The 25,606-nt window shown below is 36.9% G+C and overlaps 3 protein-coding genes across 4 annotated transcripts; all 3 read left to right on the top strand.

The window, feature by feature from the left end:
- Nucleotides 1–1,365: 1,365 nt before the first annotated feature.
- On the top strand, nt 1,366–5,226 carry LOC107806396 (putative serine/threonine-protein kinase PBL9). The gene is made up of 6 exons (XM_016630541.2): nt 1,366–1,728; nt 3,216–3,514; nt 3,673–3,808; nt 3,900–4,042; nt 4,135–4,258; nt 4,459–5,226. The coding sequence occupies exons 1-6, from the start codon at nt 1,677–1,679 to the stop codon at nt 4,890–4,892; spliced, it is 1,188 nt and encodes a 395-aa protein (XP_016486027.1). The 5' UTR covers nt 1,366–1,676; the 3' UTR covers nt 4,893–5,226.
- A 1,349-nt stretch (nt 5,227–6,575) lies between these two features.
- Nucleotides 6,576–12,611, top strand: LOC107806397 (uncharacterized). The gene is made up of 4 exons (XM_016630542.2): nt 6,576–6,730; nt 6,944–7,081; nt 11,419–11,606; nt 12,095–12,611. Exons 1-4 carry the CDS (start codon nt 6,684–6,686, stop codon nt 12,286–12,288), a joined length of 567 nt encoding a protein of 188 aa, XP_016486028.1. The 5' UTR covers nt 6,576–6,683; the 3' UTR covers nt 12,289–12,611.
- Nucleotides 12,612–14,641: 2,030 nt separating this feature from the next.
- On the top strand, nt 14,642–17,512 carry LOC107806395 (16 kDa phloem protein 1-like). Of its 2 annotated transcripts, none has more exons than XM_016630540.2 (5): nt 14,642–14,835; nt 15,146–15,214; nt 16,054–16,192; nt 16,595–16,730; nt 17,260–17,512. In XM_016630540.2, the coding sequence occupies exons 1-5, from the start codon at nt 14,763–14,765 to the stop codon at nt 17,302–17,304; spliced, it is 462 nt and encodes a 153-aa protein (XP_016486026.1). In that variant the 5' UTR covers nt 14,642–14,762; the 3' UTR covers nt 17,305–17,512. The 2 variants fall into 2 exon arrangements, with proteins under 2 accessions (XP_016486026.1, XP_016486025.1); XM_016630539.2 differs by having other exon boundaries at nt 14,647–14,835; nt 17,257–17,512.
- Nucleotides 17,513–25,606: the final 8,094 nt, after the last annotated feature.

Consider the following 25,606-nt stretch of genomic DNA (forward strand, 5'->3'; position numbering starts at 1 on the left):
ATTCAATTTTTATGTTTTTAACATTAAACTCATTATATTTTTAAAGTTATGAGTTTATATCTATTTTTTTACAATTTTAAAGAATTTACATACAAATTTTTACTCTGCGTCGAAAGTTATGAGTTCAGTTGAACCCGTAGTTATTATTGAAAATATATATAAAAAAGTATTTTTTCCCGGGATGTGGGCAGAAAAAACAAAAAATAATATTTTGAAATTACAAAAAAAAGTAAATTTTATTTTGCAGCGAGGAGGGGGGAAGGTAGTAGCTGGGTATTTGCACGTGCTGCATTTTTACTTGGAAGAAATTTTTTTGTGTTAAAGTGAAACAAAAGAAATAAAGTTGGAGGGCCAAAATGAAACAAAACTGAATAAAAGTGCCAAAATGAAAAATTGGACCTAAGTTTAATGGCCAGTATATGTATTTGGCTTTCTAGAAACTAGAAATTGAATTTTCCTTATCCATCACCGCAATCTTATTTTGACTGTTCTTGATTTGATGAATCCAACGGTTGAAAATGGCTGTATCAAATTCACTCTGTCTTCTTCTGCACAGAGCACATGAGTGCCAGCAGCCAAAAGATAAGCTTTAATGCCCTAGAAGCTAAGCTGGTCCTACGCTCCATTTACTATTTGTCTGCTCTCTCATTATTATTATTTTTTAATTTATGTGAATATGTTTAATTAATACAAAAAGAGAAATTTGGAATAGATTGTCTACATCGCACTCGTAGGTGTGCGGTTCTTCCTCGAAACCTACGTAAATACATAGAATTGTTATTTTTTTTGTTTAATTAGCACAGATTTTAAGAAGAAGTTAACATATTTTAAAATCTTAGGGGTCGTTTGGTTGGGAATAAGTTATCCCATGATCAATTATTTTGAGATTAGTTATTCCACTCTTCCACAAGGATAAAAAAATGCTACAACCCAGTAATAATTAATTCCGGAATTAGTTATACCACAATTTTATCTTGACCAAACATGTTATAAACTCATCTCAAATTTAATCTCGGAATTAATTTTCCCTCGTTCCTTATGCCAAACGAATCCTCGGAGTGTTAAATACGCAATATATTTATGTATCTATAAAAACTGCTTGTTAAAAGTAAAATAAAAAGTTGAAATTAATTTATTTTTAGATTAAAAAAGTTATTCTCTTGAATAAAAGGAAATAGAGTCAGATTACGTGTATGTGAGAACAGTAAAGTTTGTTATAACTTAATGACACCATTAAAGATTATACTAATCCAAAGAGTACAAAAAGCCAACTGTTAGTAGTTGAATAGACATTTAGTTGAGTATATTTTATGTTATGAATATTAGATAATATAAAGTATATGTGTTTGTATCAAAAAGCAAGTTGCAAAAAAGACTACAAAACTGACTAGACAAAGAAGAAAGGTCAAAGTAACCTTTTGTAGATTTGGCCCTTTGCCAAAGTTTTTAGAAGAGATTCTCGTGAAACCAACCCAACAAAGTGCCTTGTTTTTCTAACATATACTTACATTTTCTTTTCTTTTTGTTCACACTTCTTTGTTTTGGTCTCTTTTGGCTTTTCTTGATTTCCCTTTCTTAAGTTTATGTAACCAATCCTACAGTCTACACTCTGCCTTTTAGTTTCTTGAAAAAGAAGAAGAAAGAAGAAAGATTGAAGCTTTAGTTGCCAAATTTATATGGGGTCTTGTATCAGTGTTCGAATTAAAGCCGAGTCTCCTCTTCATGCTGGTAAATATAATTCATTTATGTTTTGTATCTTATCCCACTTAAAAACCAACATCAAAAATATGTTTAATTAGCTGTGACATGTTTACAGACTTGAGGAAACTGGTAAAGTTAAATATTTTTTTTTGTAGTACTACTGTTTGTGGAAAATTTTGGGTATGGTTATAAAGTTATTATGCTATAAAATGAACTTGGATTTTGTAATGAAACTGGTAAAGGTAGACTCTTTTTTTACTACTTATGGAAAATTATGGTTTTGTTATGAAGTTATCTAGCTATAAATCAACTTGGATATTCTAATTAAAATCTTTCCTGAGCTGAGTGTTTTTTGGGATATAGTTTCTCTAATTTTTCAAGGGTCTGCGTACACACCACACTCCTTAGATCCCACTTGTTCCCACTTGTGGGATTACACTAGTTTTGTTGTTGTTGTTGTTTAGCCATTTTGATTCAAAACCATGGTGTGTTGTTTTATAGGTTCAATTGGAAGAAATTTGTATAAGGTTTATGGAACTATTTTAAGGTTATCTCTGGGATTTGTGGATCAGTATAGAGGCAATTTTTTTTTTGTACTGAGATATTTTGATCCAACTGTCAGGGGCGGATGTAGCGCATATTCGACGGGTTTAATTGAACTCATAACTTTTGAAGCGGATAAATAGTAGATATGAACCCATAACTTTAAAAATATAACGGGTTCAAAGCTAATTTTTTTAAAAGTTGAACCCATCAGAGGCAAAGCTAGAATTTGAAGTTTATGGGTTCTAAACTTGCCGTCGAACCCATAGCTCGTTATAGTTACTGGGTTCACAATTGAATATTTACACATATTTAATGGATTTACTAATACAAATATAGGGTCTAAGCAAAAGCTATTGGGTTCGTCCGAACCCATAATTTATACTCTCCCTCTGCCCCTGGAACCCATAAGGTTTAAATCTTGGATCCGTCTCTGCCAACTGTTATAATTCAACTTGGATATTCTGTCAATTTAGATTCAAAATCATGGTCTCTGTTTTTTATAGGATCAATTAAAACAATGGTGTACTAGGTTTATAAGACTATTTCTGGCTTATATATGGGATCTGTTGGATCTGTATGTACTAAAATATTTCTCCAAATTGTTATGAGAATAGTAAAACAATTTTCTTAAGCTGCTATTATAGTTCAACATTTTGTAGACAATTACTATGTTCAAGATTCTATAGGTCGGTGGAAATGAAGGTCGATGGAAAATTTCTAAATTTTATTTGATTCCATTCATGAGCAGAGGCGGATCCAGTATTTTAACCTTGATGGATTCAACCTTTAAAATCTTATCATCGAACCTATTGTACTTTTGGAATTACGAGTTCGGAATTTTGATATTTGTTGGAAATTTAGTATCTTTTTTTTTTTTTTGTGTGTGTGTGTGTAGCAAACATGCTATATCCGCCTTTCTGACTATGACATGATATTTTTGGTGATAAGTAACCATGTTTCTTTTGCAGGAGCAAGTGATGGAAGAGACTTGAGTAGTAGGCTTTCATATTCATCAGCTCCGTTGACTCCGCGGAGCCAGAATGAGATCCTGGAATCCTCAAATCTGAAAAGCTTTAGTTTCAATGAACTCCGAGTAGCCACGAGGAACTTCCGTCCAGATAGTGTGTTGGGAGAAGGCGGTTTTGGTTGTGTCTTTAAGGGTTGGATCGATGAGCATACATTTAAAGCTGCACGGCCGGGAACTGGTTTGGTTATAGCTGTTAAGAGATTGAACCAAGAGGGCTTTCAAGGTCACAAAGAATGGCTGGTAAACAAACTTTGTTGATCAATTTGTTTATACTTAGGACGTATCAGAATTGTTAAAGATAGAATATCTAACTATAATGTAGTTAGCTGATCATGTTAACTGTGAGTCTTGATCTTGATAAATTGATTAATTGGTATTTTGGCGAACTTCAACTACAGGCAGAAATCAATTACCTTGGTTCGCTTTCTCATCCTAATCTCGTGAAGTTGATTGGATATTGCTTAGAAGATGAACACAGGCTTTTGGTATATGAGTTCATGCCTAGAGGAAGTTTGGAAAATCATCTGTTCAGAAGTGAGTATAGCTCGTCTAAAACCATCATTTTGTATTTAGCGACAACTAATAATATAATGTCACCGCTCAACCTTTGATATATGTTGAACAGGGAGTACTTATTTCCAACCACTATCGTGGAATCTCCGGATGAAGGTTGCTCTTGAGGCAGCAAAGGGACTGGCATATCTTCACAGCCCAGAAGCTAAAGTTATATATCGCGATTTCAAGTCATCTAACATTTTGCTGGATGCTGTATGTGAAAACTATGGAAATTTAGTCTTATTGAAGTTTAAGAATGTTTTACTATGGTTCTCTTACGTTCTGTCCATGCCACAAATTGACAGAATTACAATGCGAAGCTTTCTGATTTTGGATTGGCGAAGGATGGACCAGTGGACGGTAAAAGCTATGTATCTACTAGAGTAATGGGTACCTATGGTTATGCTGCTCCCGAGTATATGGCCACAGGTAATGCGTCCTCGCTTTGATTTAGTTTACACATCTTCAGTTTATGCTACTTAAAACTGTCCGTCCAGAGATGGCCCTGTTCACCCACATTTGTTCACTTCTGAGCTTTGACACACACACACACATTATACATATGCAATAATTCTCTTAAGAGTAAAAATTTTTGTTCACTTTCTGATTTGTCACTTTCACCTGTGTAGGCCACCTGACTGCAAGAAGTGACATATACAGTTTCGGGGTTGTTCTTCTAGAAATGCTGACAGGCCGTCGAGTGGTGGACAAAAACCGCCCTCACGGGGAGCAGAATCTAATTGAATGGGCTAAGCCTTTTCTTTCTAGTAAACGAAAAGTCCTTCGTATTATGGATCCGCGTATAGAAGGTCAGTACTCAGTGGAAGGAGCACTAAAGGCAGCACTTCTCGCGGTCAAATGCTTGGCATTAGAACCCAAATTCAGGCCCAAAATGCACGAGGTCGTAAAAGCACTAGAGCAACTTCAGAACTCAAATGAATCGGGAAGTCTCAAACGTGATCAAACACAAAGGAAACATCGTAGAACCTGTACCGATGAAGCTTCAAGAAGAAAAACTTCGTCTTACCCGAGGCCAGCTGCTTCTCCTCAGCTTGTTACTTGAATAAGAGAATGAATGACAACAGCTTTAACCATATATACTACCTGAAATGAGAGAAAAAGATGGGACATGTTAGACTGAATCTTTGGAAACTAGGAAATATGTTGTAAATTTGTATCAAGCAACTAAGCAGTCTACAGTTCTTATTTTGATCTAGCTGGAAATTTAGCATTGGATGTTTTCTTTACATATTGATGCTATATAGCCTTTTGTTGTATATAACCTTTTAGTTTTTGAGAGCCAAAGATGTGAAGGAAAAGGACTTTTAACATTTTTGTTAAAAGTTTTTTTTTTTAGAATATTATACATTCCTGAGATGAGTTTAAATGGAGAAAAACAATTAGTGAGGATTCATATAGGTGATTCCAACTTGTTTGGGACTGACGCATAGTTGATTTTGAGAAAAGAAAAGAGGAAACAATTCTGTTCACGTTATGTTATAGGATTTTACATTCAGACGTCTTTATAACATTGTTCTATAACAGTCATTCACTATAAAAGTCAAGTTTTTCTCGGAACAGATTTTTATGTTGTGTATACAATCAAACCTCTCTATACAATGAGATCTCTCTATAACATCTCTATACAATCAGACCTCTTTATAACATCTCTATGTAACAGTCATCACTATAAAAGCCGAGTGTTTTTCGAAACCGATTTTTATGTTGTGTTATATAATATATTCTCTATATCATCACTTCACTATAGCATCCAAGAAATATCGGATCAAACAAGGTTGTTACAAAGAAGTTTGATTGTATAAAAGTCATTCACTATAAAAGCTGAGTTTTTCTTGGAAGCGATTTTTATGTTATATGATAATATATATATATATCCTCTATAACAACACTTCAACATAATATCCAAAAAACATCGACTGTTATAGAGAGGTTTGACTATACTAAAGTTTTTCCAACTGAATGAATTAAGCTATTTTCACTTCACTGGACTGTTATGTATTTCTGTCTATACTGCGGCCCTCATTTTGCAGGATCAAGCAATTACCTAATATAGTGGGGTAAAAAGTTTTCCGCACCTAATATTTACATCAAATTGCCTTAATTGACCATGGTTATTGAGGTGAAAATGTGCATTAGTTAGCTATAGTTTAGTGATAACAAGGTATGTGAAGACGGATTTATGTATTCATATGCTTGGCATAAATATAAGATGTGAGTAAGTTTAACAACGGAAGGTGCAAATACATGACATTTTGTCCTTAATATTTACACAATATTCATGAAGTTAAGAATACCATGTCCTTAATATTTACACAACACCCATGTTTAGCACAAGTGTATTTCGTTCGGACGGGTACAAATTTATTAAGCACTCGCTAATGATTAAATATATTTTAAACAGTGACTAAAGAGTGAAGACATCTCTAATTAGTAGCTAACTATGCACTAATTAGTAATATTATCACATAAATTAGATCAGAGAGGGAGTAGTAAACTTTAATAATTAGTTTATTTCCTACAAAAGAAATTATTTTACTTAAAAAAAAAAAACTAAAATGCTTTGTAGTTAAGTGTTAAATCACAAAGATACGACGTTGTTAAACGTACTAGAGAAGAACAATAAGTAGAGCCCGTTTGGATTGACTTATTTTAAGTGTTTTTAGACCAAAATAACTTTTAAGCCTTTGTAGTATTTGGATAGAGTAAAATAATATTTTTAAACACTTATTTTTAAGATAAAATTACAAAAATAAGTCAAAATTTAGTATAATTTACATAACATTTGATTTTGGGGTTTAAGGGGGGTTTCGTGCTGAAGAGACTCACAGAAGCCATGTTCGGGCGAAGATTTATCTCCTTCTTGCGTCGCAACCCATCACCGTAAGTTAATTTTCTTTTGAATTACCATTTTCACATCATATTTAATTTTTCTTTTCTATGCTTATCGCTTATAATGGAAGTATATCTATACAGATTTTAGATTGAAGATACGGCGAGTATGTTTTGACCTATAAGCAGTTTAATTTTTAGACTCAACTGACCACCCTTCAATGTATGTGGCTCCAAATTGATTGATTAAATCTTCTGATATAGTTCGGAGAAAGTGGTGGCAGAGGAAGGGAAGGCTAAGACGTGGGGAAGAAGGATAGTGTCGGGTACACTGATTTGCTTAACAGGAGGAGTTGCTCTAAGTGCTCTTGATGATCTCTCTATATATCATAGCTGTAGCAGGTTTGGTTTTATATTTCCCGGTTCGATATTTTTTGGTCTTGTCCTGCTGTTTTTTTGACAATATTAGAATACCTCTGTGTGTGTGTGTGTTTGTTGGGAAGGTTCCTGCTTTTTTGCTTCATTGATTTGGATAATGCCAGAAAATGATCAAATTTGTCTTTTAAATGTGGGTTTTCTTTTTCATCCTTTATGGTGTATGAAACTTTTATAATATGATTATGGGCTTCAATGCTCTTCCGCCTGGATTTTTATGTTTTCAGGTGTTTTTTATCTGCTCGTATTAGATAAGATTGTTGTAAAATTATTATTTCCACTAGAAATTAGGGGTTCCTATTTAACTGTTAAGGATGGAAGAATTCAGTCAAGCATGATTTGACCCTATGCTTATATCCAAAATAGATCTAGGACATCTGGTTCAATGTACAGTAGGGGATGTGTGGTTGGAGCAAGTCATGATTGCTGAACTAGTCTGGTATGTAAGTGGAGAAGGATAGAGCAATATGCTCATTATCCACCGAGTTTAGAAACCGAAAACAAAAGATTTCTCGGTTGCCAAAACAAATATATTCAAAAGAGAACTTATATTTTACATTTTAGATCGTACAGAGGACCTTGACTCTGGTGAGTTGAGCTCTTCTATGATATAAACTCTGCCAACAAAAGTGATGGTTGAAACCTCACCTTTTGAGATGCTCTCAACCGAGTGCCCAAATCTTCTTAAGCTCTTGTTCATATCTTAGTGATATGCTATTCCAACTTAAGTTGTGAAGCAAGTCCAGTGCCAGACTTTGCACTTTATGTTAGTTGTTTGATGCATTACAAAAGTAGACAACAACAACAACAACAAAAAACCCAATGAGTTCCTACAAGTGGGGTTTGGAGAGGGTAGTGTGTACGCAGGCCTTACCCCTACCCTGGGAGGGCACAGAGGCGGTTTCCGATCAATAATTTTCGCAATCTGAAAAGTCAAGAATGTATATTTTGGCATCTTTTGCTGTGTGTGCATTTGTATCGGAAGGCTGGAATAACAACTTTAGGTTACCTTGGTCTCAATTACTACTGTGATATTTGGTGAACCGTTGGTAGTTAATTGGGAGCTTGAGAAGGAATGATGCCTTACTTTGGTATTTGAGAGAATTGAAAAATTATGACCATAAATGGATCTATTTTGAAGGGGCTACTTGGGTTCTCCAGTGATGTTGCTCTCCTTCACATTTGTGAGATTTGATGCTTGGAGAGGGATTGGAGGAAATGAGTAACTAAGAGTGGTGTATGGTAGGAGAAGACGATTCCGCGACAAAGGGTGTCTTGGAGGGCTGAATATGGATGACTTTGTTCGCAAGGATAATGAGCCACAAGAGTGTTTTCTCATTCTTTTCTTTTTTCTTTTATGGGGAGGGGGCTGGTTGGCTAGGGTGGGGTGGGGGAGAAGGGAGATGTCTCTTGGATAAAAGAACTTGAGGTGTGCGCTGGTAGAAAAGGAGAGAGCAAGAAGAATAATGAATAAAGATTTGTCTTAGTTCTTTTAATACGTCATGTTTTGTGGTATTAAATGTGGACCTCGGAATTTATTTATACAATGAACCCTCCATATATTTAAGCCGAATATCACTGGCTGTTTTTCCTTCTCAACCTTTAGGATATCCTTTACTTTATTTCAATTAACTTCGTGTATACTGTACTTTTTATATCATGTTCTGCTCACCTATTTGAAAAACTATTATTGTTGAAAGGTTATGTTTGGGTGTTAACCTTGCATTGATGAAATCTGTTATCTTCTCATACATGCCTTATAAATGATCTGCAAGTTGGCACATTTATGCAGTGAAGGGTAAGAAGAAATGATAAAAGAAAGTTTTAGATTTTGGCTCCTCATGACTAAGGTTTGTTAGGAAGGCGCAGATCTGATAAAAAAGTTTTAGATTTCCGATTTCCACACTTTGGAAGGCTGTGAAGACCTAGAGTTTTGACTTTACGACTAGTACGCCTCAATATTATCTGGGGTTGGTTATGTGAATTCTCAATATCAATTTCCCTCCGTATGAGCCCAGTTTCATTCCAATATCCAATAATTTTTCTTTAGGACAAATTAGGGGTTTTATGAAACTAGGATTTGGCCTCACACTTATTCCTACTATAGCATACAATTTTTCCCCAAACTAATATGTCTCATTTCAAAGACTAGACTTAGTGTAGGGGTACCTGCAATGACGAATTTAATCACACAGCTAGTTGATATCACCTCTATGGATACTTGGCTTCCATTGCATTTTATTCATGACTAAGTGATGCATCACTAAGTATGAGTTGTCTATATTTAGGCATCATAATCCTGTGTAATTTCATCTCACTCCATTTCTCTTATACCGGCTAAACTTGCAGCACATCAATTATTTCTTTATTCTATTTATCACAACATCCTTGCCCTCTAGAGTATATTTCCATAGTTCTAGCTTGTGGGTGACTTCTCAGTGGCTTTGCCAATTAACAAAAATCGTTTGCAAATAGCTTACACTATAAATATCCATATTGTTTTATCAATCTCCAAAAGAAATTGCTATGGTAAAACGTGCATGAAATCAACATTAAGGAAACAATTCTTCCCCATCGCTAAAGTAGCAACTCCTGCTTCTAAAATGGAAGTCAATATTCATGAGGGAGAGGTAGGAGGCTAGAAATACAAATTAGTGGCCATATGGTTTGCTGGGAAAATGAACATAAGTTTTGATTAATTGTTACAAAAGTCCTTGTTAAAATGGTGGTGTTAGCCAGGCATTCGCTTTTGTTTTCCAGCATAGACTAATGTTTAGGTAACGGCGTCCATTGCTGTTTGTTTGATTTGGGATGAAACCTAACCAAATTGTAAAAGTACCATTGAAAAATTTCCAGACCAGAACACTGTTTTAGTTTTGAAACTATTTTGAATCAAATTGTAGTACTACTGTTTGGTTTAATGTTGAAACTGTACTGTTATTCCCCTTCCCCTTCCCGCCCATCTTTTGGGAAAAAGGCGCTGGAAAACAAATTATGATTTTATGTTCCTCAATTGGCACGGACCCTATGCCTAGGTGACTAGATGATTACCTAATTGTCCTTCCATAAATTGAAGAAAAATTAAGAAAACATAAAGCCAAGACAAGGAAATAAGTCCTTGAAAGCTCTCTTCGTTCTGACTACAATAAAAAAAATTCCTCTTTCTTTGCATATCTATGTCATTTATGTGTACTAGCTTTTGTGTTCAGAAATTATGACAAACCTGTTTAGTATTTCCATGTACATATATATAGCGTCAATAATGTTTCAAAATAAGGAGTTTAGTTGCTTGTATAACACCTAACTTATGCGAAGTATATTCATCAGTCAAATGAGGGAGCAACATTGAAATTTTAAAGAGAAGAAAAGATGGACAAGGCATCGAGTGCAAACCGCGGTGCCCTTAATGGGCTTGCTTCGATGAACACACAAAATAAATAGGATTTAGCATGAAATTAGCCTAAAAGGCTTATTTTAATGCTGATCTTGCTGCATAAATTTGCTTCTTTGAGCTCTACTATGTCCATAATTTTTGGCAGCAGTGGTTTTCATTTTGTCTGTTCATCTTATGAAAAGTAGAAAAGTATCTCTAGACTATTATAAACATGCAACAAATAATGTGTATGACAGTGTATTTTGGAACTTTGTGCATTAAATGCCAGCTAATGGACTTCAACTGGCAGTTTGTTTGAAGCTTTACTTAAGCTAGCCACTAATACTTGGGTTTGTAGTTTCTTTAAGTTAATCTTTTGATTGGGGTTGTAGTTCCCTTGGGAAATTTTGGTTTGTTCATCCATTCTTCCGTATTCATCTTATCCCTTAGATGTAGTGCATGTAATTTCTTCTGCGTATTTCTGACCAAGTTTTACGAATCATGTCCCTGAATAATGGAGCTAATTGCAGTTACCATGAAAAGGGCAGCCCGGTACATGAAGCATCCGTTCACGCAGGTTGCACCCCAAGGGGCTGTAATGTAGGCAGCCCACGCGGATGCAAGCATCAATGCCTAATTCCACGGCTTGAATCCGGGATCTTACATGCTAGTTACCCTGATCTTACAAATTTCTTTACTGAAGATGCTTTAGATAAAACTGATCTTTTTGTTCTATGTTCCACATATTTCCTGCAGTAGTAAATTTTAAATAAGTATGTAAAACATATATATATATATATACACTGGTATCTGAATATTCTTGGGTAGGGATGAGGATAGGGTAGCGAGGGAAGGCGGTGGTTTACTGTCTCTATATCCTGGCTATAGAGATTCCAGTTTTCTTATTTCATCATTTATTGTTCCCTTGCAGCAAGGCCTTGGAGAAAGCCAGTAAGAATAAGACGATTCTAGATGCTATTGGGGAGCCCATTGTTAGAGGTCCTTGGTATAATGCATCATTAGCAGTAGCTCACCAAAGGCATTCTGTATCATGCACATTCCCCGTCTCTGGACCACAAGGCACTGGAATTTTTCAGTTAAAGGCAGTTCGTAATGGAGGTTTGTGCTGTTCTTTTGATATATTTGCTTGGAGTAGACATTCTCTATCTTTTTTTTTTTTTTTTGAAATTGCCAAATGTGCTTTGGAATATTTTATCCGTTGTTTTTAAGTCGTGGTGGTGATAAGGTTAAATTCCTGCAAAGTTCCAATTTTTTTCCATTATCAACTGATAAATCTATTAAGTAAATCAATTATTTCTTGACTATCAAAGTTCCAATTTTTTTCCATTATCAACTGATAAATCTATTAAGTAAATCAATTATTTCTTGACCATCATAGGTATCTTCAGATTGCTTAGCTTTCCATTGAGAACGAGGAAAATGGACTAACTGGGTTTTTTTGTTTTTGAATGAGTTGCTACTACTTTACTGTAGAGAAAAGATTAGAAGAGAAAGACGTTTATTGTTACATACAGGTTCATAATTGTCTCAAGATACTTGTTTTACTTGTCTAACTAGTACTGCTGTTGTTTAAATACTTGGAGCAGAGGACAAATGGTCATCATTTTTACGACCGAGCGACTGGGAGATCCTCATTATGGAAGCTCTCGTACATGTTCCAGGGAACGAAGAGAAACAGCAAACGTTTCGGATCAGGGTTTCAGATGACCTACCTCCACCAGCTAGTAATGCATGCACGGATGGCACATCTCAGGAATCGTGTAGTGTGGAGAAGAAATAATCTACATCTATTCTGCCATGCCGCTGTCCCCAACCTTACATCTCCGGTTGGGGCGTTTTTTTTTTTCCATTCACGTTCACATGATAAGTAAGTTTGTATTTAGGACTCTTTGAAATTTCTAGTTCCAAAGCACCAAATCTATGCTTGCAGGAAAGAAGGATTTTATTGAGGCAATTACCAGATCAACAAGTGTTGGTCAGTTGGTGTACAATTCTTTGTGGGCATGTGTTATTGATTCTTTTATATTTAGAAGCATGCCAACAGTGTCATTGCCTGTATTTGGTTTATGGTTTGAGAATGAATAAGTTCCTTATTGAACTGTAGATTTTGGCAAGGAAAGTACAATCTTTCTGTGTCTTTCCCCAATACAATATAGACATGTTGTTCACTTTGATGGTGAAAAAAGTTCACTGGCATTTTGGCTGACTTGACCTTCAGCTTCCTAGACTCCACGTGTGGGAATATACTGAGATTTTGTTGTTGTTGACCTTCAAATCAATACTTGAGCTGATTTGATGTCAAAAAGTAACTCGAGCTCCGCCCTGCCCTTAAGTTAAATATTTCATTGTAAAGAACACTTTCTGCTAGTCAACAGCAGAGGTGAATGTAGGGTATATATGTCGAGTTCATCTGAATCCAGTATTTTCGCTGCTGAGCATAAATTTATGTGTAAAAATTCATTAAAATTGCAACAAATGGTAGGTTTGAAACCCATAACTTTAAAAATATAATGGGTTTAATACTATAACCTTAAAAGTTGAACTCACAGACTATAAATCCCGAATTCGCCTCTGGTCAACAGTTAGTTTGACCCTTGTAGAACTATCTGAACAAAAAAACCTAATTACCTTTTTCTTTTCAATCACTAGTTTAATATTCTTTTAATCATCACTAATCTATTGTAGGAATATAAGTTTCATGTCAAGCTAAATATCGTCACATGAAATTTGTTAGAAACCAAAGAAGTTCTATATTTCATATCTAGAAGAGAAGATTACAAGACCTATTTATAATACTAATTTACCTAATCTATTAGTTGCCATACACCTAATTACACCTACTATACAACTCATACATGTGCTAGCTATGATATAGTACATGTGTATACATGTGCTAGACAACTTGTATGTCAACAAAATTAATACTTTTTACATAATTTTCATGATCAAAAGGAAAAAGGTACAAGCATCCGGCTTAAAGCGTGAGATTCTCTGAAAAAGGAACAAATGCCAAAGATCATATAGTTACAAACACTAGAGTTGGAATCCATGATGTGATTTGACAAGCTGCCAGAATTAAAACATACTTATATTCCCAATTTTACCTCATATGCGCTCTCTAAAAACCAGTACTAGTTTGTTTGGCCTGATATATTTTGGTGATGATCCCAGTAGTGTGGTCTATAACGCGAAGATGAAAACGAACACTCTTAAAATCTTGTATAAACCGTAAATCCAAACGTTATACACTATCGTCAAGAACGTTCTACCGCAGCTAGCTATCCATCTAGCCCACGGTAGCGAAGGCTCAAAAAAAAGATTGAATGAGGTCATTAACATTGGGTCGAGTGACTTCGTTCCTGGTCTTCCTATTCCCTTCGCTTTCCCAGCCGCTGCCTCTAAGGCCCAAGTACTTTTTTTGTTTGATCAAATGAAAAGGAGCACGGCGAAAAGCCAACTTGATTTTTTTTATTCGTTTGACGAGGGAAGACCTTAAGTACTGAATTAATTAAATTACACCTAGCCGTTAATTAATTTTAAAATAAAAGAAAAATGAAAGTAGTAGTGAGGCGTCGGTACGGAGTTGCGTCAGCTGAAGCTTCTAAAATCAATTTATTTTAAGAAGTATTTTTTTCTCAAAAATATTTTTTTTTGTTGGTGAGAAACATTTTGTGTTTGGTTAATTAATTTTGAAAAGTACTTTTGAGCAGCAATTAATATTTGTCCAAGTTTTTAAGAAGTGCTTATAAGTATATTTTCTCAAAAGTGCTTTTCAAAAAAATGTTTCTGGGAAGAAACTACTTTTTTCCGCTTCTAAGAAACTGCTTCTATTCAAAAGCATTCTTTTTCTTCTAAAAGCTTGGCTAAACACTTTAGCTTTGAAAAAAAAAAATATTTTTGAGTTTGGAGAAGCTTGGAAACAAGCTATAAATGTATTTTTCTCAAATGTGATTTTCAAAAAAATACTTTAAGGAGAAACTACTTTTTTCTGTTTCTCAAAAACTGCTCCGGCATCTAATCAAAAATACTTTTTTCTTCTAAAAACTTAACCAAACACCTTAACTTTGAGAAAAAACTCTTTTGACCAAAAAAGAGAAAAAAGAAGTTTAGTCAAACATGCTATAGAATCTCTTTGAATTCTTTCACGCATCCACATTTGTATTTGAATGCTAATTTCACTCTTTCATTCAGCCATTCACAAGAGAGCTTAATTAAATTCTTTTGAATCATATTCTCTTTGTGGGCAAGTGAGAGATGTCGACCATCTTTGGAACAATGGAGGTCAATCTTGTCAATGCTCGTGGTCTCAAGAACAATGAATTCTGGGGTATTGATTCATTACTCTTGTGTTCTCTTTGTTTTCCATTCTCTTGTTTAGCTTCAGCTTAAATTCACCTAACTTTCCTTTCTATTAAATTGAACTCATGCAAGATTATATCTTTTGTTTATTGCTACTTTGCTGTAGGATGAGCAAAGTTGCATTTAATATAGTATTATAAATTAATTATTTTATATAAGTATATTCAGTAAAAGATTAACTTTTCAAACAGTATTCGTGTCATTTAAATTGTGACATCTTCTGAGTATTTTGATTTAATAGTTGGTATTATGAATTGGTGTTGCTATATATGGTTCAGGTGGTGGAATAGATCCATATGTTTTGCTTCAATATAGAGCTCAAGAACGCAAGAGCACTACTGCAAAAGGTATTCATTAATTTCCCTTCTCTCCTTTTTTCCCCTTATTTAAAGTAGAATGGTCGATAGGTCGCTAGTATTGGTCCAAATCATGTATTTATTTTAAGAAATTCATTTAATATGTATATATTGTTAATATAATCTAAAATTCAATAACTTAAAAGTACTAGAATTTTAAACCTATAAACTTTAATTTTGGCTCCGCCTCTGATAGTGGCATCACACTTAACTATATGCATAAAGTTAACTAATGTTTTGAAATATATACATTCGTACTAAGTTAGCACTCACAAAGGTGTAGTGTTACTAAGTATATATCTATATAGTGTTAGTATTAAAATAACTACGTTTTCAGTCTCCAACAAGTTTGAATCGACTAATATGTATACATATTCATGTTATTAATTAGATCTCCTTAACAATAAGAATATCCCTAGAGCAATGGTAAAGGAGGTTCAGAATTTAAATGTCCCATATCGACCTATTTAGAACCAATAAAAATAAGGGTTCAAAATTTTGAGTGAGTTGTTGTGTTAAAGCATAGCGAACATTACTTTTTTACCGCCTTTTTTGAATTCCCTTAATAAAAATATTGTATTCACCTCGCCTGTTTTTTCTTAAAATAATCCATATGAGATGGAAAAAGTACTATTTCTAATGGGGAAATAATCCTGTATATCCGCTCTTAAAATAATAGCCGGAAAAATATATATTTTTTGTATACTTTTTGTATATATATACGTTGTGTATGTATATACAAAAATTATACAAATTTTATACACTTTTTCGGCTATCAAATATAAAAAAAAGTGATAATACCCCATTTCTAAAGTCATTGATTCTTACAGGCCAAGGCAGTAAACCAATGTGGAATGAGAAGTTTACTTTCAGGGTAGAGTATCCCTCTGCAGATAAGCAGTACAAGCTTATACTTAAGCTCATGGATCATGATTCCTTTTCCTCAGATGATTATCTCGGCCAAGCTACGTAAGAATTTTTATTTTTTTTTGGGTCTAATAACGCACTATATCTTGACTTAAAGTTATATATACTGATAGTGTAATTTTTTTATTTTTTTTTTTGTTTTTTTTTTGTTTTTGTATTGGCGATGCAATTTAATATGTTTTTTATATTACTATATTAGACTGATATGAAGATCATTACATGTTGTACATCAACTTAGCTCGATACCATAAAAATTATTTGCATTATCAGGACGAACAAAACTCTGACTCTGACTGTATACCATGTAGCAATTTTTGTATTTATAAACATTTAATAAAATGTGTCCATACTAAGTAAACCATATGTATAAAGCATTATTTACCAGTAGTTAGGCTTGTTATTACTAAGTAATTATTTCATTGAATGAATTATGTGTACATGTAGTATTTATTTGAAGGAATTGATTGAATTGGGAGTGGAGAAAGGAAGAGCTGAAATTCATCCTCGAAAATATAGTGTGGTGGGAAGTAATCAATCTTACTGTGGGGAGATTCAAGTTGGCATCACTTTTACCCCTAAGGTATTCTTTTTAATCTTCAGTTCATTTTTCTAGCCAAACTTTACAAATCTTGCAAAATTTTCTTGAAAAATTTAATTTTAAAAGAAAAAGGGAAAAGGTGGGATCCGGACAAAATCAATGAAATGGAAAGGATTAAATATGTAGGATAAATTTCACTCTTACCATGCAGAGACACACAATCATCTTAAACAAGTATAACTTGGCCCGAGTCCAGGGGTGATCCGTTTTGGCTATATGTTTGACCTGTTTTAGAAGGCTATAAGCACCTATGTTGCTCTGATTCTCCAAAAAATATTATTGTATTTGTGTCGCATTCTTCATAAATGCACTACTTCTACTTCTAGAGAATCCAACGTCATACACGATGATATTTTTGAAGAGTCCTAGCAATATAGATAACCAGCAAATCGCACTGCAGATTGTCTTTATTAGATGCTCATCTAAAATGTTAAATGATGCTTCCTTTTTTTTTCCTCGCGATGGAATGCGAATGTAATGGCTCATGATATGTGAAATAATTTGACAGAAGGCAGCTGCAGAAGAAGAATATGGTGGATGGAAGGAGAGTGCATGACTGCGGAGTAGTTAGTTCCTATATGTATTTGCCAGATTTTGTACACTTTGCTCTGAGTAGCGTAAAGATGAAGGTCTTCACAACTTTTTCTTATGTTAAAGCGATTGTTTGTTGTACTTAACAAAGCAATTGAAGTTATCTTAGTCGACTGTGACGTTTCAGTCGTATTGTCAGCAGTTTCTTTTGAAGTCTTCTGATCTTTGGCTGATTTTGGCTGATCTCTTCATCACTTGCAAAATCTCTTTTCTTGGCCATAGAGTTATTATTATAAAAAATAACATGAACTGATTCCTCTACGCATAGGGTACACTTATTATAGATTCTAAAAGATCTACTACTATTTGAATAGTCGAGAAATATACTTTCATCACTCCTTGGGTCAAACTTACCAAGATTGTCCTTGCCATTGTTGTGGACAAAGCATTTGCTTCCAAAGGAGTGAAAGTATCCAATATTGGGTTTTTTACCTTTCCATAATTCATATGGAGTATTGATCACTCCCAACTATGCCTTATAAAAAGGACAAAGCGGTCGCAGCTTTGTTACTCTACTTGTTCCCGCAGCTTCAATAACAAGATTCAACTGTCTCAACGCTTACCAAGGTCTATGCTCCAACTCTACCGGTAAATGACACGCCTTCCCAAACACCAACTTGTATGGTGACATGCCGATTGGAGTTTTGAAAGTGGTTCGATAAGCCCAATGTGCATCATCTAACTTCCTCGCCTAATCTGTTCTAGTAGCATTCACAGTCTTAGTCAATACATTCTTTATTTTTCTGTTCGAGACTTTCACTTGCCCGCTTGTTTGTGGATGATATGGGGTGGCCACCTTGTGGCGTACATCATACTTCTCTAACAACTTCGCGAAGGCTCGATTACAAAAGTGAGTGCCCCCGTCACTGATTATTGCCCTTGGAATGCCAAATCGGGTGAATATGTTCTTTCTCAAAAAACTAATTTCCCCCTTTGCATCATTTGTAGGGAGTGCTGCAGCTTCCACCCATTTGGACACGTAGTCCACAGCGACGAGTATGTACTTGTTGCCATATGAGCTGATGAAAGGCCCCATGAAATCGATCATCTATACTGATAACTAGGGATTTGATACATTTTATACTCCTTCTTGCTTAAGTTTTGATTAGAAATGTGTACAAAATAGTCCCAAAGGCTCACAAGTTGTGCTTGATTGCAGGTTTGATCAACAAGGTGATAATATGTCAAAGATCATCTCAAAAAGGAGTGAAACTTGCACAAGTACCAAGACAAGACAAAGCTCAGGAAAAACAGGGCCAGTGCGGCCGCACACCATTCTGTGCGGTCCGCACACCATTCTGTGCGGTCCGCACACCATTCTGTGCGGTCCGCACAAGTGAGGTTCAGAGTGTATGCAACTCAGGCAAAAAGGGCAATGCAGCCACACTAGATTTTTTGCGGTCCGCATTGGCGTCACTGCGGCCGCATTCGATTTAGTGCGGTCCGCAGAGGCTAGAGTTCAGAGAGTTGCCAGTTGAGGATTGAAGCCCAATGTGGTCCGCACTCCATTTCATGCGGACCACACAAGAAGCCATCGCGTCCGCACTCGATTCTGTGCGGTCCGCATTGCCCAAGTTCAGAGAGCCGTTTATTCAAGTTCAGAGCCCTAGTACGGCCGTACGTGATTTTGTGCTGTCCGCACTAACCCCGCAAGGGTATTTTTGTCCAGATTTTTTAGCTTAGTATAAATAGCTTCTTTTTCCATTTTTAGGTCGTCAGATAGTTTTTGTACTGAGCTGTGCTCGTAACTTCCGTTCCTTTAGCTATTTTGGGCAATTTTAGCTTCATTTCAACATTGAATCTTCTAGTTTATCTTAGCAATTAATTAATATGAGTTTTTCTTCGTCTATTTCTTTGTTTTCTTCTCTAATCATGAGTAGCTAGACCCATAAGCTAGGGTTGTGGCTCAACCCTAGTGTGGTTAATTGACAGGTCTTATGTATAGGGCTTGATTGACTATGAGTGTTTGATATTTGGACTAATTTTATGTTTAATTGCTGAATTAGTGGTTGCAAACACTTGTTTGTATTTAGTTGACTTTGGCTCTTCTTGAGAAAGAGAGCCTAAGTCTCTAAAATTGGTCCAACAAGAAATTGGGGCGTACTCAAGAGATTGATAGCCCCAATTTTAATGGTTAAACCTAGAGATAGTAATACCCGACTTGAACCTTGATTGCTTGTGCAAATTTGCATACCCAATTGGTCTTGAGAAAGTCAATTTGGGCAAAATCACTCAAACTACCGAGAGGTATAGAGTGAGTAGAATCGTGCAATGGTTATATCATACTCCTCAAATGTGTCAATTATGCCTTAAACTCAAGTATCCATCAATTGACCACCTAGGCGAAAGTCACTACCCTAGTGCCTTTTAATCATCTGAACAACTCGCAATAGTTTAATCTTAGCTTACTTTAGTTTAATTGAGCATTGTTGTTTTATAAAATTAGAAGTAAATCAAAACCCAAAAATATTTAGAAGTGCAATTTGGAGCAATTATACAACTCTAGATTAGATAGACACCCGACTCCAACTTCTAGCTCCCTGTGGAAATCGATCCCGACCTTAATCAGGTAAAAGCTGCTTCGACCTCTCTCACTACTCAATAGTAGTGCAGGGTTGACCTCGATCACTTTTTGGCGCCATTGCTGGGGAGCTAACAGTTTTGGCTATCTATCTAACTAGTTTTGTGTATTGTTCTTCTTTCCTTCTTTGTTACTAATTTGTTTGTGTCACAACTTCAGGTACTAAATAGCAAACAATGCCAATGACCCTCTTGGAAACGTGATTGCGCGGGAGGAGGTAGATGATGTCAGAGAAGATGAGGTGCCTATTGTACCTCAAGGACAACTTAGAGGCCGCCAGACCAATGCTAATCCCAATGAAAATATTCCAGATCCTTCTCCGCCACCTCCAAGAGTGGTTCCTAGAGTGCTTCCGAACCAAGGCTATGCAAGTGCTATTGTCCCACCCCAAATCCGGGCGGTAATTTTCAAATAACCAATGTGATGTTGACATTGCTAGAGCAGCGTGGGTATTTCACGGGCGCTGCAAATCAAAATGCTTACAAACATCTCAAAGGGTTCGTGGATACATGTTGGGGAAGCAAGAAAAGTAATGTGTCCAAGGATGCTCTTCGGTTTAGACTCTTCCAATTCTCACTTAGAGGGAAGGCATTGGATTGGCTCGAGAGACTTTCCAACCATTCCATCACTACTTGGGATAAGTTGACAGACAAGTTCATTGCAAAATTTTTCTCACCGGGGCATATGGAGGCATTGAGAGATGAGATATTGGCTTTCAAGCAAGAGCCCACGAAACCTTTGCATGAGATTTGGGAGCATTATAGAACAATGGTGAAAGAATGCCCAACAATGATATGACTGAGGCGATGATCCAATAGACTTTCTACCGGGGTATTAACACTACAAACCAATGCATCGTGAACCAACTTGCTGGGGGCAACTTCATGAAGCTGACTTATGATGAGGCTTGTGACATTCTTGACGAGATGGCTGACACTTCTTCCGCTTGGCAAAGTAGAGCCAATGTGCCCCAAGGTGACCCCATGGTCACTCATTTGCACAAGGAGTTACATGATCATGGGCAGGACATAGCTGAGCTGACAACTACTATGAACCAACTCGCAAAGGCATAGTTGCAACAAGTTAAAAATCCTCGCTAAGTGAATGCTATGGAGGGTGTCAACATGCTTGTCAACAAGAGAAGACAAAGAGGGCAACAAAATCAAGGGAATTCGGAGCAATTTGACAATGATTGTGGGGGATTCCAAAATGATAGTTATGATGAACAAAATGAAGAGGTGCAATATGTGAATAATTATCAAGGCCAAAGGGGCAATTCTTCTAACCAGCAACAATGGCGACCCTAAGGCAATTGGGGCAATCAACAACAACAAGGCAATGATAATTGGGGGAAGAACAACCAAAACTCTAACTGGGGAAATCAGAACAACAACCAAAGCAATCAAGGAAACTGGAATGGTAACAACAACAATTAGGGTGGTAACAATAATCAAGGTGGATGGAACAATATCAACTATGGAAACCGAGGGCAAGGCTTTCAAAGGCCCCCAACGTACCAATAACCGAACAATCCGCATTCATTCCTATCCCAAGGTCCTAATTCTTCTAAAAATGATATGGGAAGAATTGAAATGATGTTCGAACAAATGATGAAGAAGAATGCGGACTCTGATGCTCAGTTGGCTTCCAACAATACCTCTATTAGAAATTTGGAGGTGCAGTTAGGCCAAATCTCACAGTCTTTGAATACTCGCCCTAAGGGTGCTCTACCAAGTGATACGGTAGTAAACCCGAAGGGTTGGAACAATCATGTTATGGCGGTAACAACAAGAAGTGGGAGAGGCGGTGATGTGCATGCCTCCAAACAAAAGCAAATTTTGAGTGATGAAGTCGAGTTGCAAGAAGATGAAGTTTCTTTGGTAGTCGAAGATGTGGTTGATGGCAATGTGAACGAGGAAGTGAGGATCGACATTCAAGAGGCCGAGGTGGAAACACAAAATGATGTGAACCCGTTTAGAGAACACGTAATAGACATGCTAGAGTCGGTTGTGCCTAAAGCCAAGTCACCTTTGCCAAGGCCACCTCTGCCTTATCCTCAAAGGCTCGTAAAGCAGAAAAAAGAAAATCAGTTTAAAAAGTTCATTGACATGATGACGACCTTATCCATTAATGTGCCTTTGGTGGAGGCTCTTGAATAAATGCCTGGTTATGCTAAATTTATGAAGGAATTGGTGACAAAGAAGCGGTCTATGGATTGTGAAACTATAAAGATGACTCACCAAGTTAGTGCCATAGTGCATTCAACGGCCCCGAAGCTTGAAGACCCTGGTGCTTTCACCATCCCTTGCACCATTGGGAGTGCAGATTTTGCTAAGGCTCTATGTGATTTGGGGGCTAGTATCAATTTGATGCCCTACATGGTTTTCAAGACTTTGGGTATTGGGAAACCGAGGCCGACATCCATGAGATTGCAAATGGTAGATAGATCGATAAAGAGACCATTAGGTATTATTGATAATGTTCTTATCCGGGTGGACAAATTTATCTTGCCAGCTGATTTTGTGATCTTGGACTGTGCGGTGGACTATGAAGTCCCAATCATATTGGAGAGACCTTTCCTTGCAACGGGGAAGGCCTTAGTTGATGTAGAAGCAGGGGAACTCACCTTCCGGGTGGGTGATGAAAAGGTGGTTTTTTATGTGTGCAAGTCAATGAAACAGCCCAACAGTACCGATGTGTGCTCTTTTGTGGACCTTGTCACAACAATGATAGTTGATGATACCAGTGCAATGATAAATGTGGAGGACCCTCTTGAGGCCGTTTTGTTGAATCTTGATGTCAATGATGATGCAAGCCGGGTGGAGTGCGTGAATGCTTTACATGGAATGTGCTCTTACTCTTATTAGAAAACTATCTTTGGATCTTGAAAATCGGTAGACTCCACCAACAAAACCGTCAATTGAGGAGCCTCCGGTGTTGGAGTTGAAATCACTGCCTCCACACCTCAGGTATGAGTTCTTAGGCTCAAAATTCTACTTTTCCAGTTATTCTTTCCTCTTGTCTTACTAACATGCAGGTTGATGCCACATTGGCGGTGCTTCAAAAGTGAAAAAAGGCAATTGGATGGTCTTTAGCTGATATTCGGGGGATAAGACCCGCGTTATGTATGCACAAGATTATCTTGGAAGATGATGCAAATCCCTCCTTGGAGCATCAAAGAAGATTGAACGAAGCAATGCAAGAAGTTGTGAAAAAGGAGGTGATCAAGTGGTTGGATGCCGGAGTTGTGTACCCCATCTTTGATAGCTCTTTGACTTTATCGGTGCAATGTGTACCTAAAAAGGGTGGCATGACTGTGGTTACAAATTCTCAAAATGAGTTGATTCTAACAGAACCATCACCGGTTGGAGGGTATGCATGGACTACCGCAAGTTGAATAAAGTGACCCGCAAGGGTCACTTTCCATTGCCTTTTCTTGATCAGATGTTAGATCGACTTGCTGGGCATGTCTTCTACTATTTCTTGGATGGATATTCTGGGTACAACCAAATATTGATTGCTCCGAAAGATCAGGAGAAAACTACATTCACTTGTCCATATGACACCTTTTGCCTTTTCTCGGATGCCTTTTGGGTTGTGTAATGCACCGACGACATTTCAACGGTGTATGATGGCTATTTTCACCGATATGGTGGAAGACATTTTGGAGGTGTTCATGGACGACTTCAATGTTGTGGGGGATTCATTTGATGAGTGCTTGAAGAATCTTGATAGAGTCTTGGCCCGTTGTGAAGAAACCAATCTTGTTCTCAATTGGGAGAAATGCCACTTTATGGTGGAAGAGGGGATCGTTCTTGAGCATAAAATTTCAAAGCATGGTATTGAGGTAGACAAAGCAAAAATTGACGTGATTTCAAGGTCCCTCCCCCTACCTTTGTCAAGGAAGTTAGAAGTTTTCTTGGGCATGCGGGGTTCTACCGGAGAATCATCAAAGACTTTTTGAAGGTAGTGAACCCCTTATGCAAGTTATTGGAAAAGGATGCCAAGTTCATATTTGATGAAAAATGTATGCAAGTCTTTGAACTTCTTAAGCATAAGCTAACCACCACTCCTATCATTACCTCACTTAATTGGAGCTTGCCTTTTGAGCTCATGTATGATGCAAGCGATGTTGCGGTTGGGACGATTTTAGGCCAATGAGTGAACAAAATGTTTCATCTGGTGTACTATGCGAGAAAGACGATGAATGACGCTCAAGTGAACTACATGGTGACCGAGAAAGAGCTTTTGGATATTGTGTTCGCAATGGAAAAATTTCGGCCGTATCTCATGGGTGCTAAGGTTATTATTCATACCAATCATGCCGCACTCCGGTACTTGATGATGAAGAAGGATTCCAAAGCTAGACTGATGCGATGGATCTTGTTACTTCAAGAGTTTGATTTGGAGATTATGGACCAAAAGGGTAGTGAGAACCAAGTGGCGGACCACTTGACCCGCTTGGAGGAGGAGGGGAGGCTTCATGATGGCCTAGAAATCAATGACTCATTTCTCGACGAACAACTCCTTTCGATGTCGGTGAATGATATGCCATGGTTTGCGGACGTTGCTAATTTCCTTGTGACTGGTATAATCCCGTGTGAGTTCTCTTCTAACCAAAGGAAGAAGCTCAAACGGGATAGTTTGGATTTCTATTGGGATGAGCCGTACTTGTTTAAGACTTGCACGGATGGTGTGATCCGAAGGTGTGTCCCGGAGGACAAACAATTGAGTATCTTAGAGGCTTGTCCTTCCTCACCCTATGGTGGCCATCATGGTGGGGTGAGGACTACCTTGAAAGTTCTTAGTTGTGGGTTTTATTGGCCAACTTTGTTCAAAGATGCGGGTAATTTTGTGAAGATATGCGATGAATTCCAAAGAGCGGGTGGAATTTCGAAGAAAGATGAGATGCCTCTTAATACTATTCTTGAAGTGGATATCTTTGATGTATGAGGCATTGATTTCATGTACCCATTTGTTAGCTCTATGGGAACACATACATTCTGGTGGCGGTTGACTATGTTTCGAAGCGGGTTGAAGCCGTGGCTTTGCCTAACAATAAAGCCCGGAGTGTTGTTGCATTTCTTAAAAAGAGCATTTTCACAAGGTTTGGCACTCCTCGTGCGATTATTAGTGATGGGGGGGGTCTCACTTTAGCAATAAAGCTTTCGACACATTGCTTTCCAAGTACGGTGTCAATCATAAGGTTTTGTCCCCTTATCATCCTCAAGCTAGTGGTCAAGTGGAATTCTCCAACAGAGAAATCAAAAGTATATTGTCAAAGACGGTCAATGCAAATAGGACTGAAGGGTCAAAGAAGTTAGATGATGCTCTATGGGCTTATAGAACTGTTTACAATACTCCGATTGGTATGTCTCCGTATCGGTTGGTGTTTGGTAAAGCTTTCCATCTACCGGTTGAGTTAGAGCACAAGGCCATGTGGGCTTTGAGGAAGCTAAATCTTGAATGGGATGTTGCAGCCAATCTTCGTGTAGAGCAGCTCAATGAACTTGATGAATTCAGATTCCATGCCTACTCCAGTTCCTCCTTGTATAAGGAAAAGATGAAGTACCTTCATGATAAATATGCTGGTGGAAAGGAGTTCAAAGTAGGTGATTTGGTTCTCTTGTTCAACTTTCGGTTACGTCTGTTCCCGGGAAAGCTGAAGTCAAAATGGAATGGACCG

The sequence above is a fragment of the Nicotiana tabacum genome, chromosome 16 (assembly GCF_000715075.1).
Source record: "Nicotiana tabacum cultivar K326 chromosome 16, ASM71507v2, whole genome shotgun sequence".
NCBI classification, from domain to species: domain Eukaryota; kingdom Viridiplantae; phylum Streptophyta; class Magnoliopsida; order Solanales; family Solanaceae; genus Nicotiana; species Nicotiana tabacum.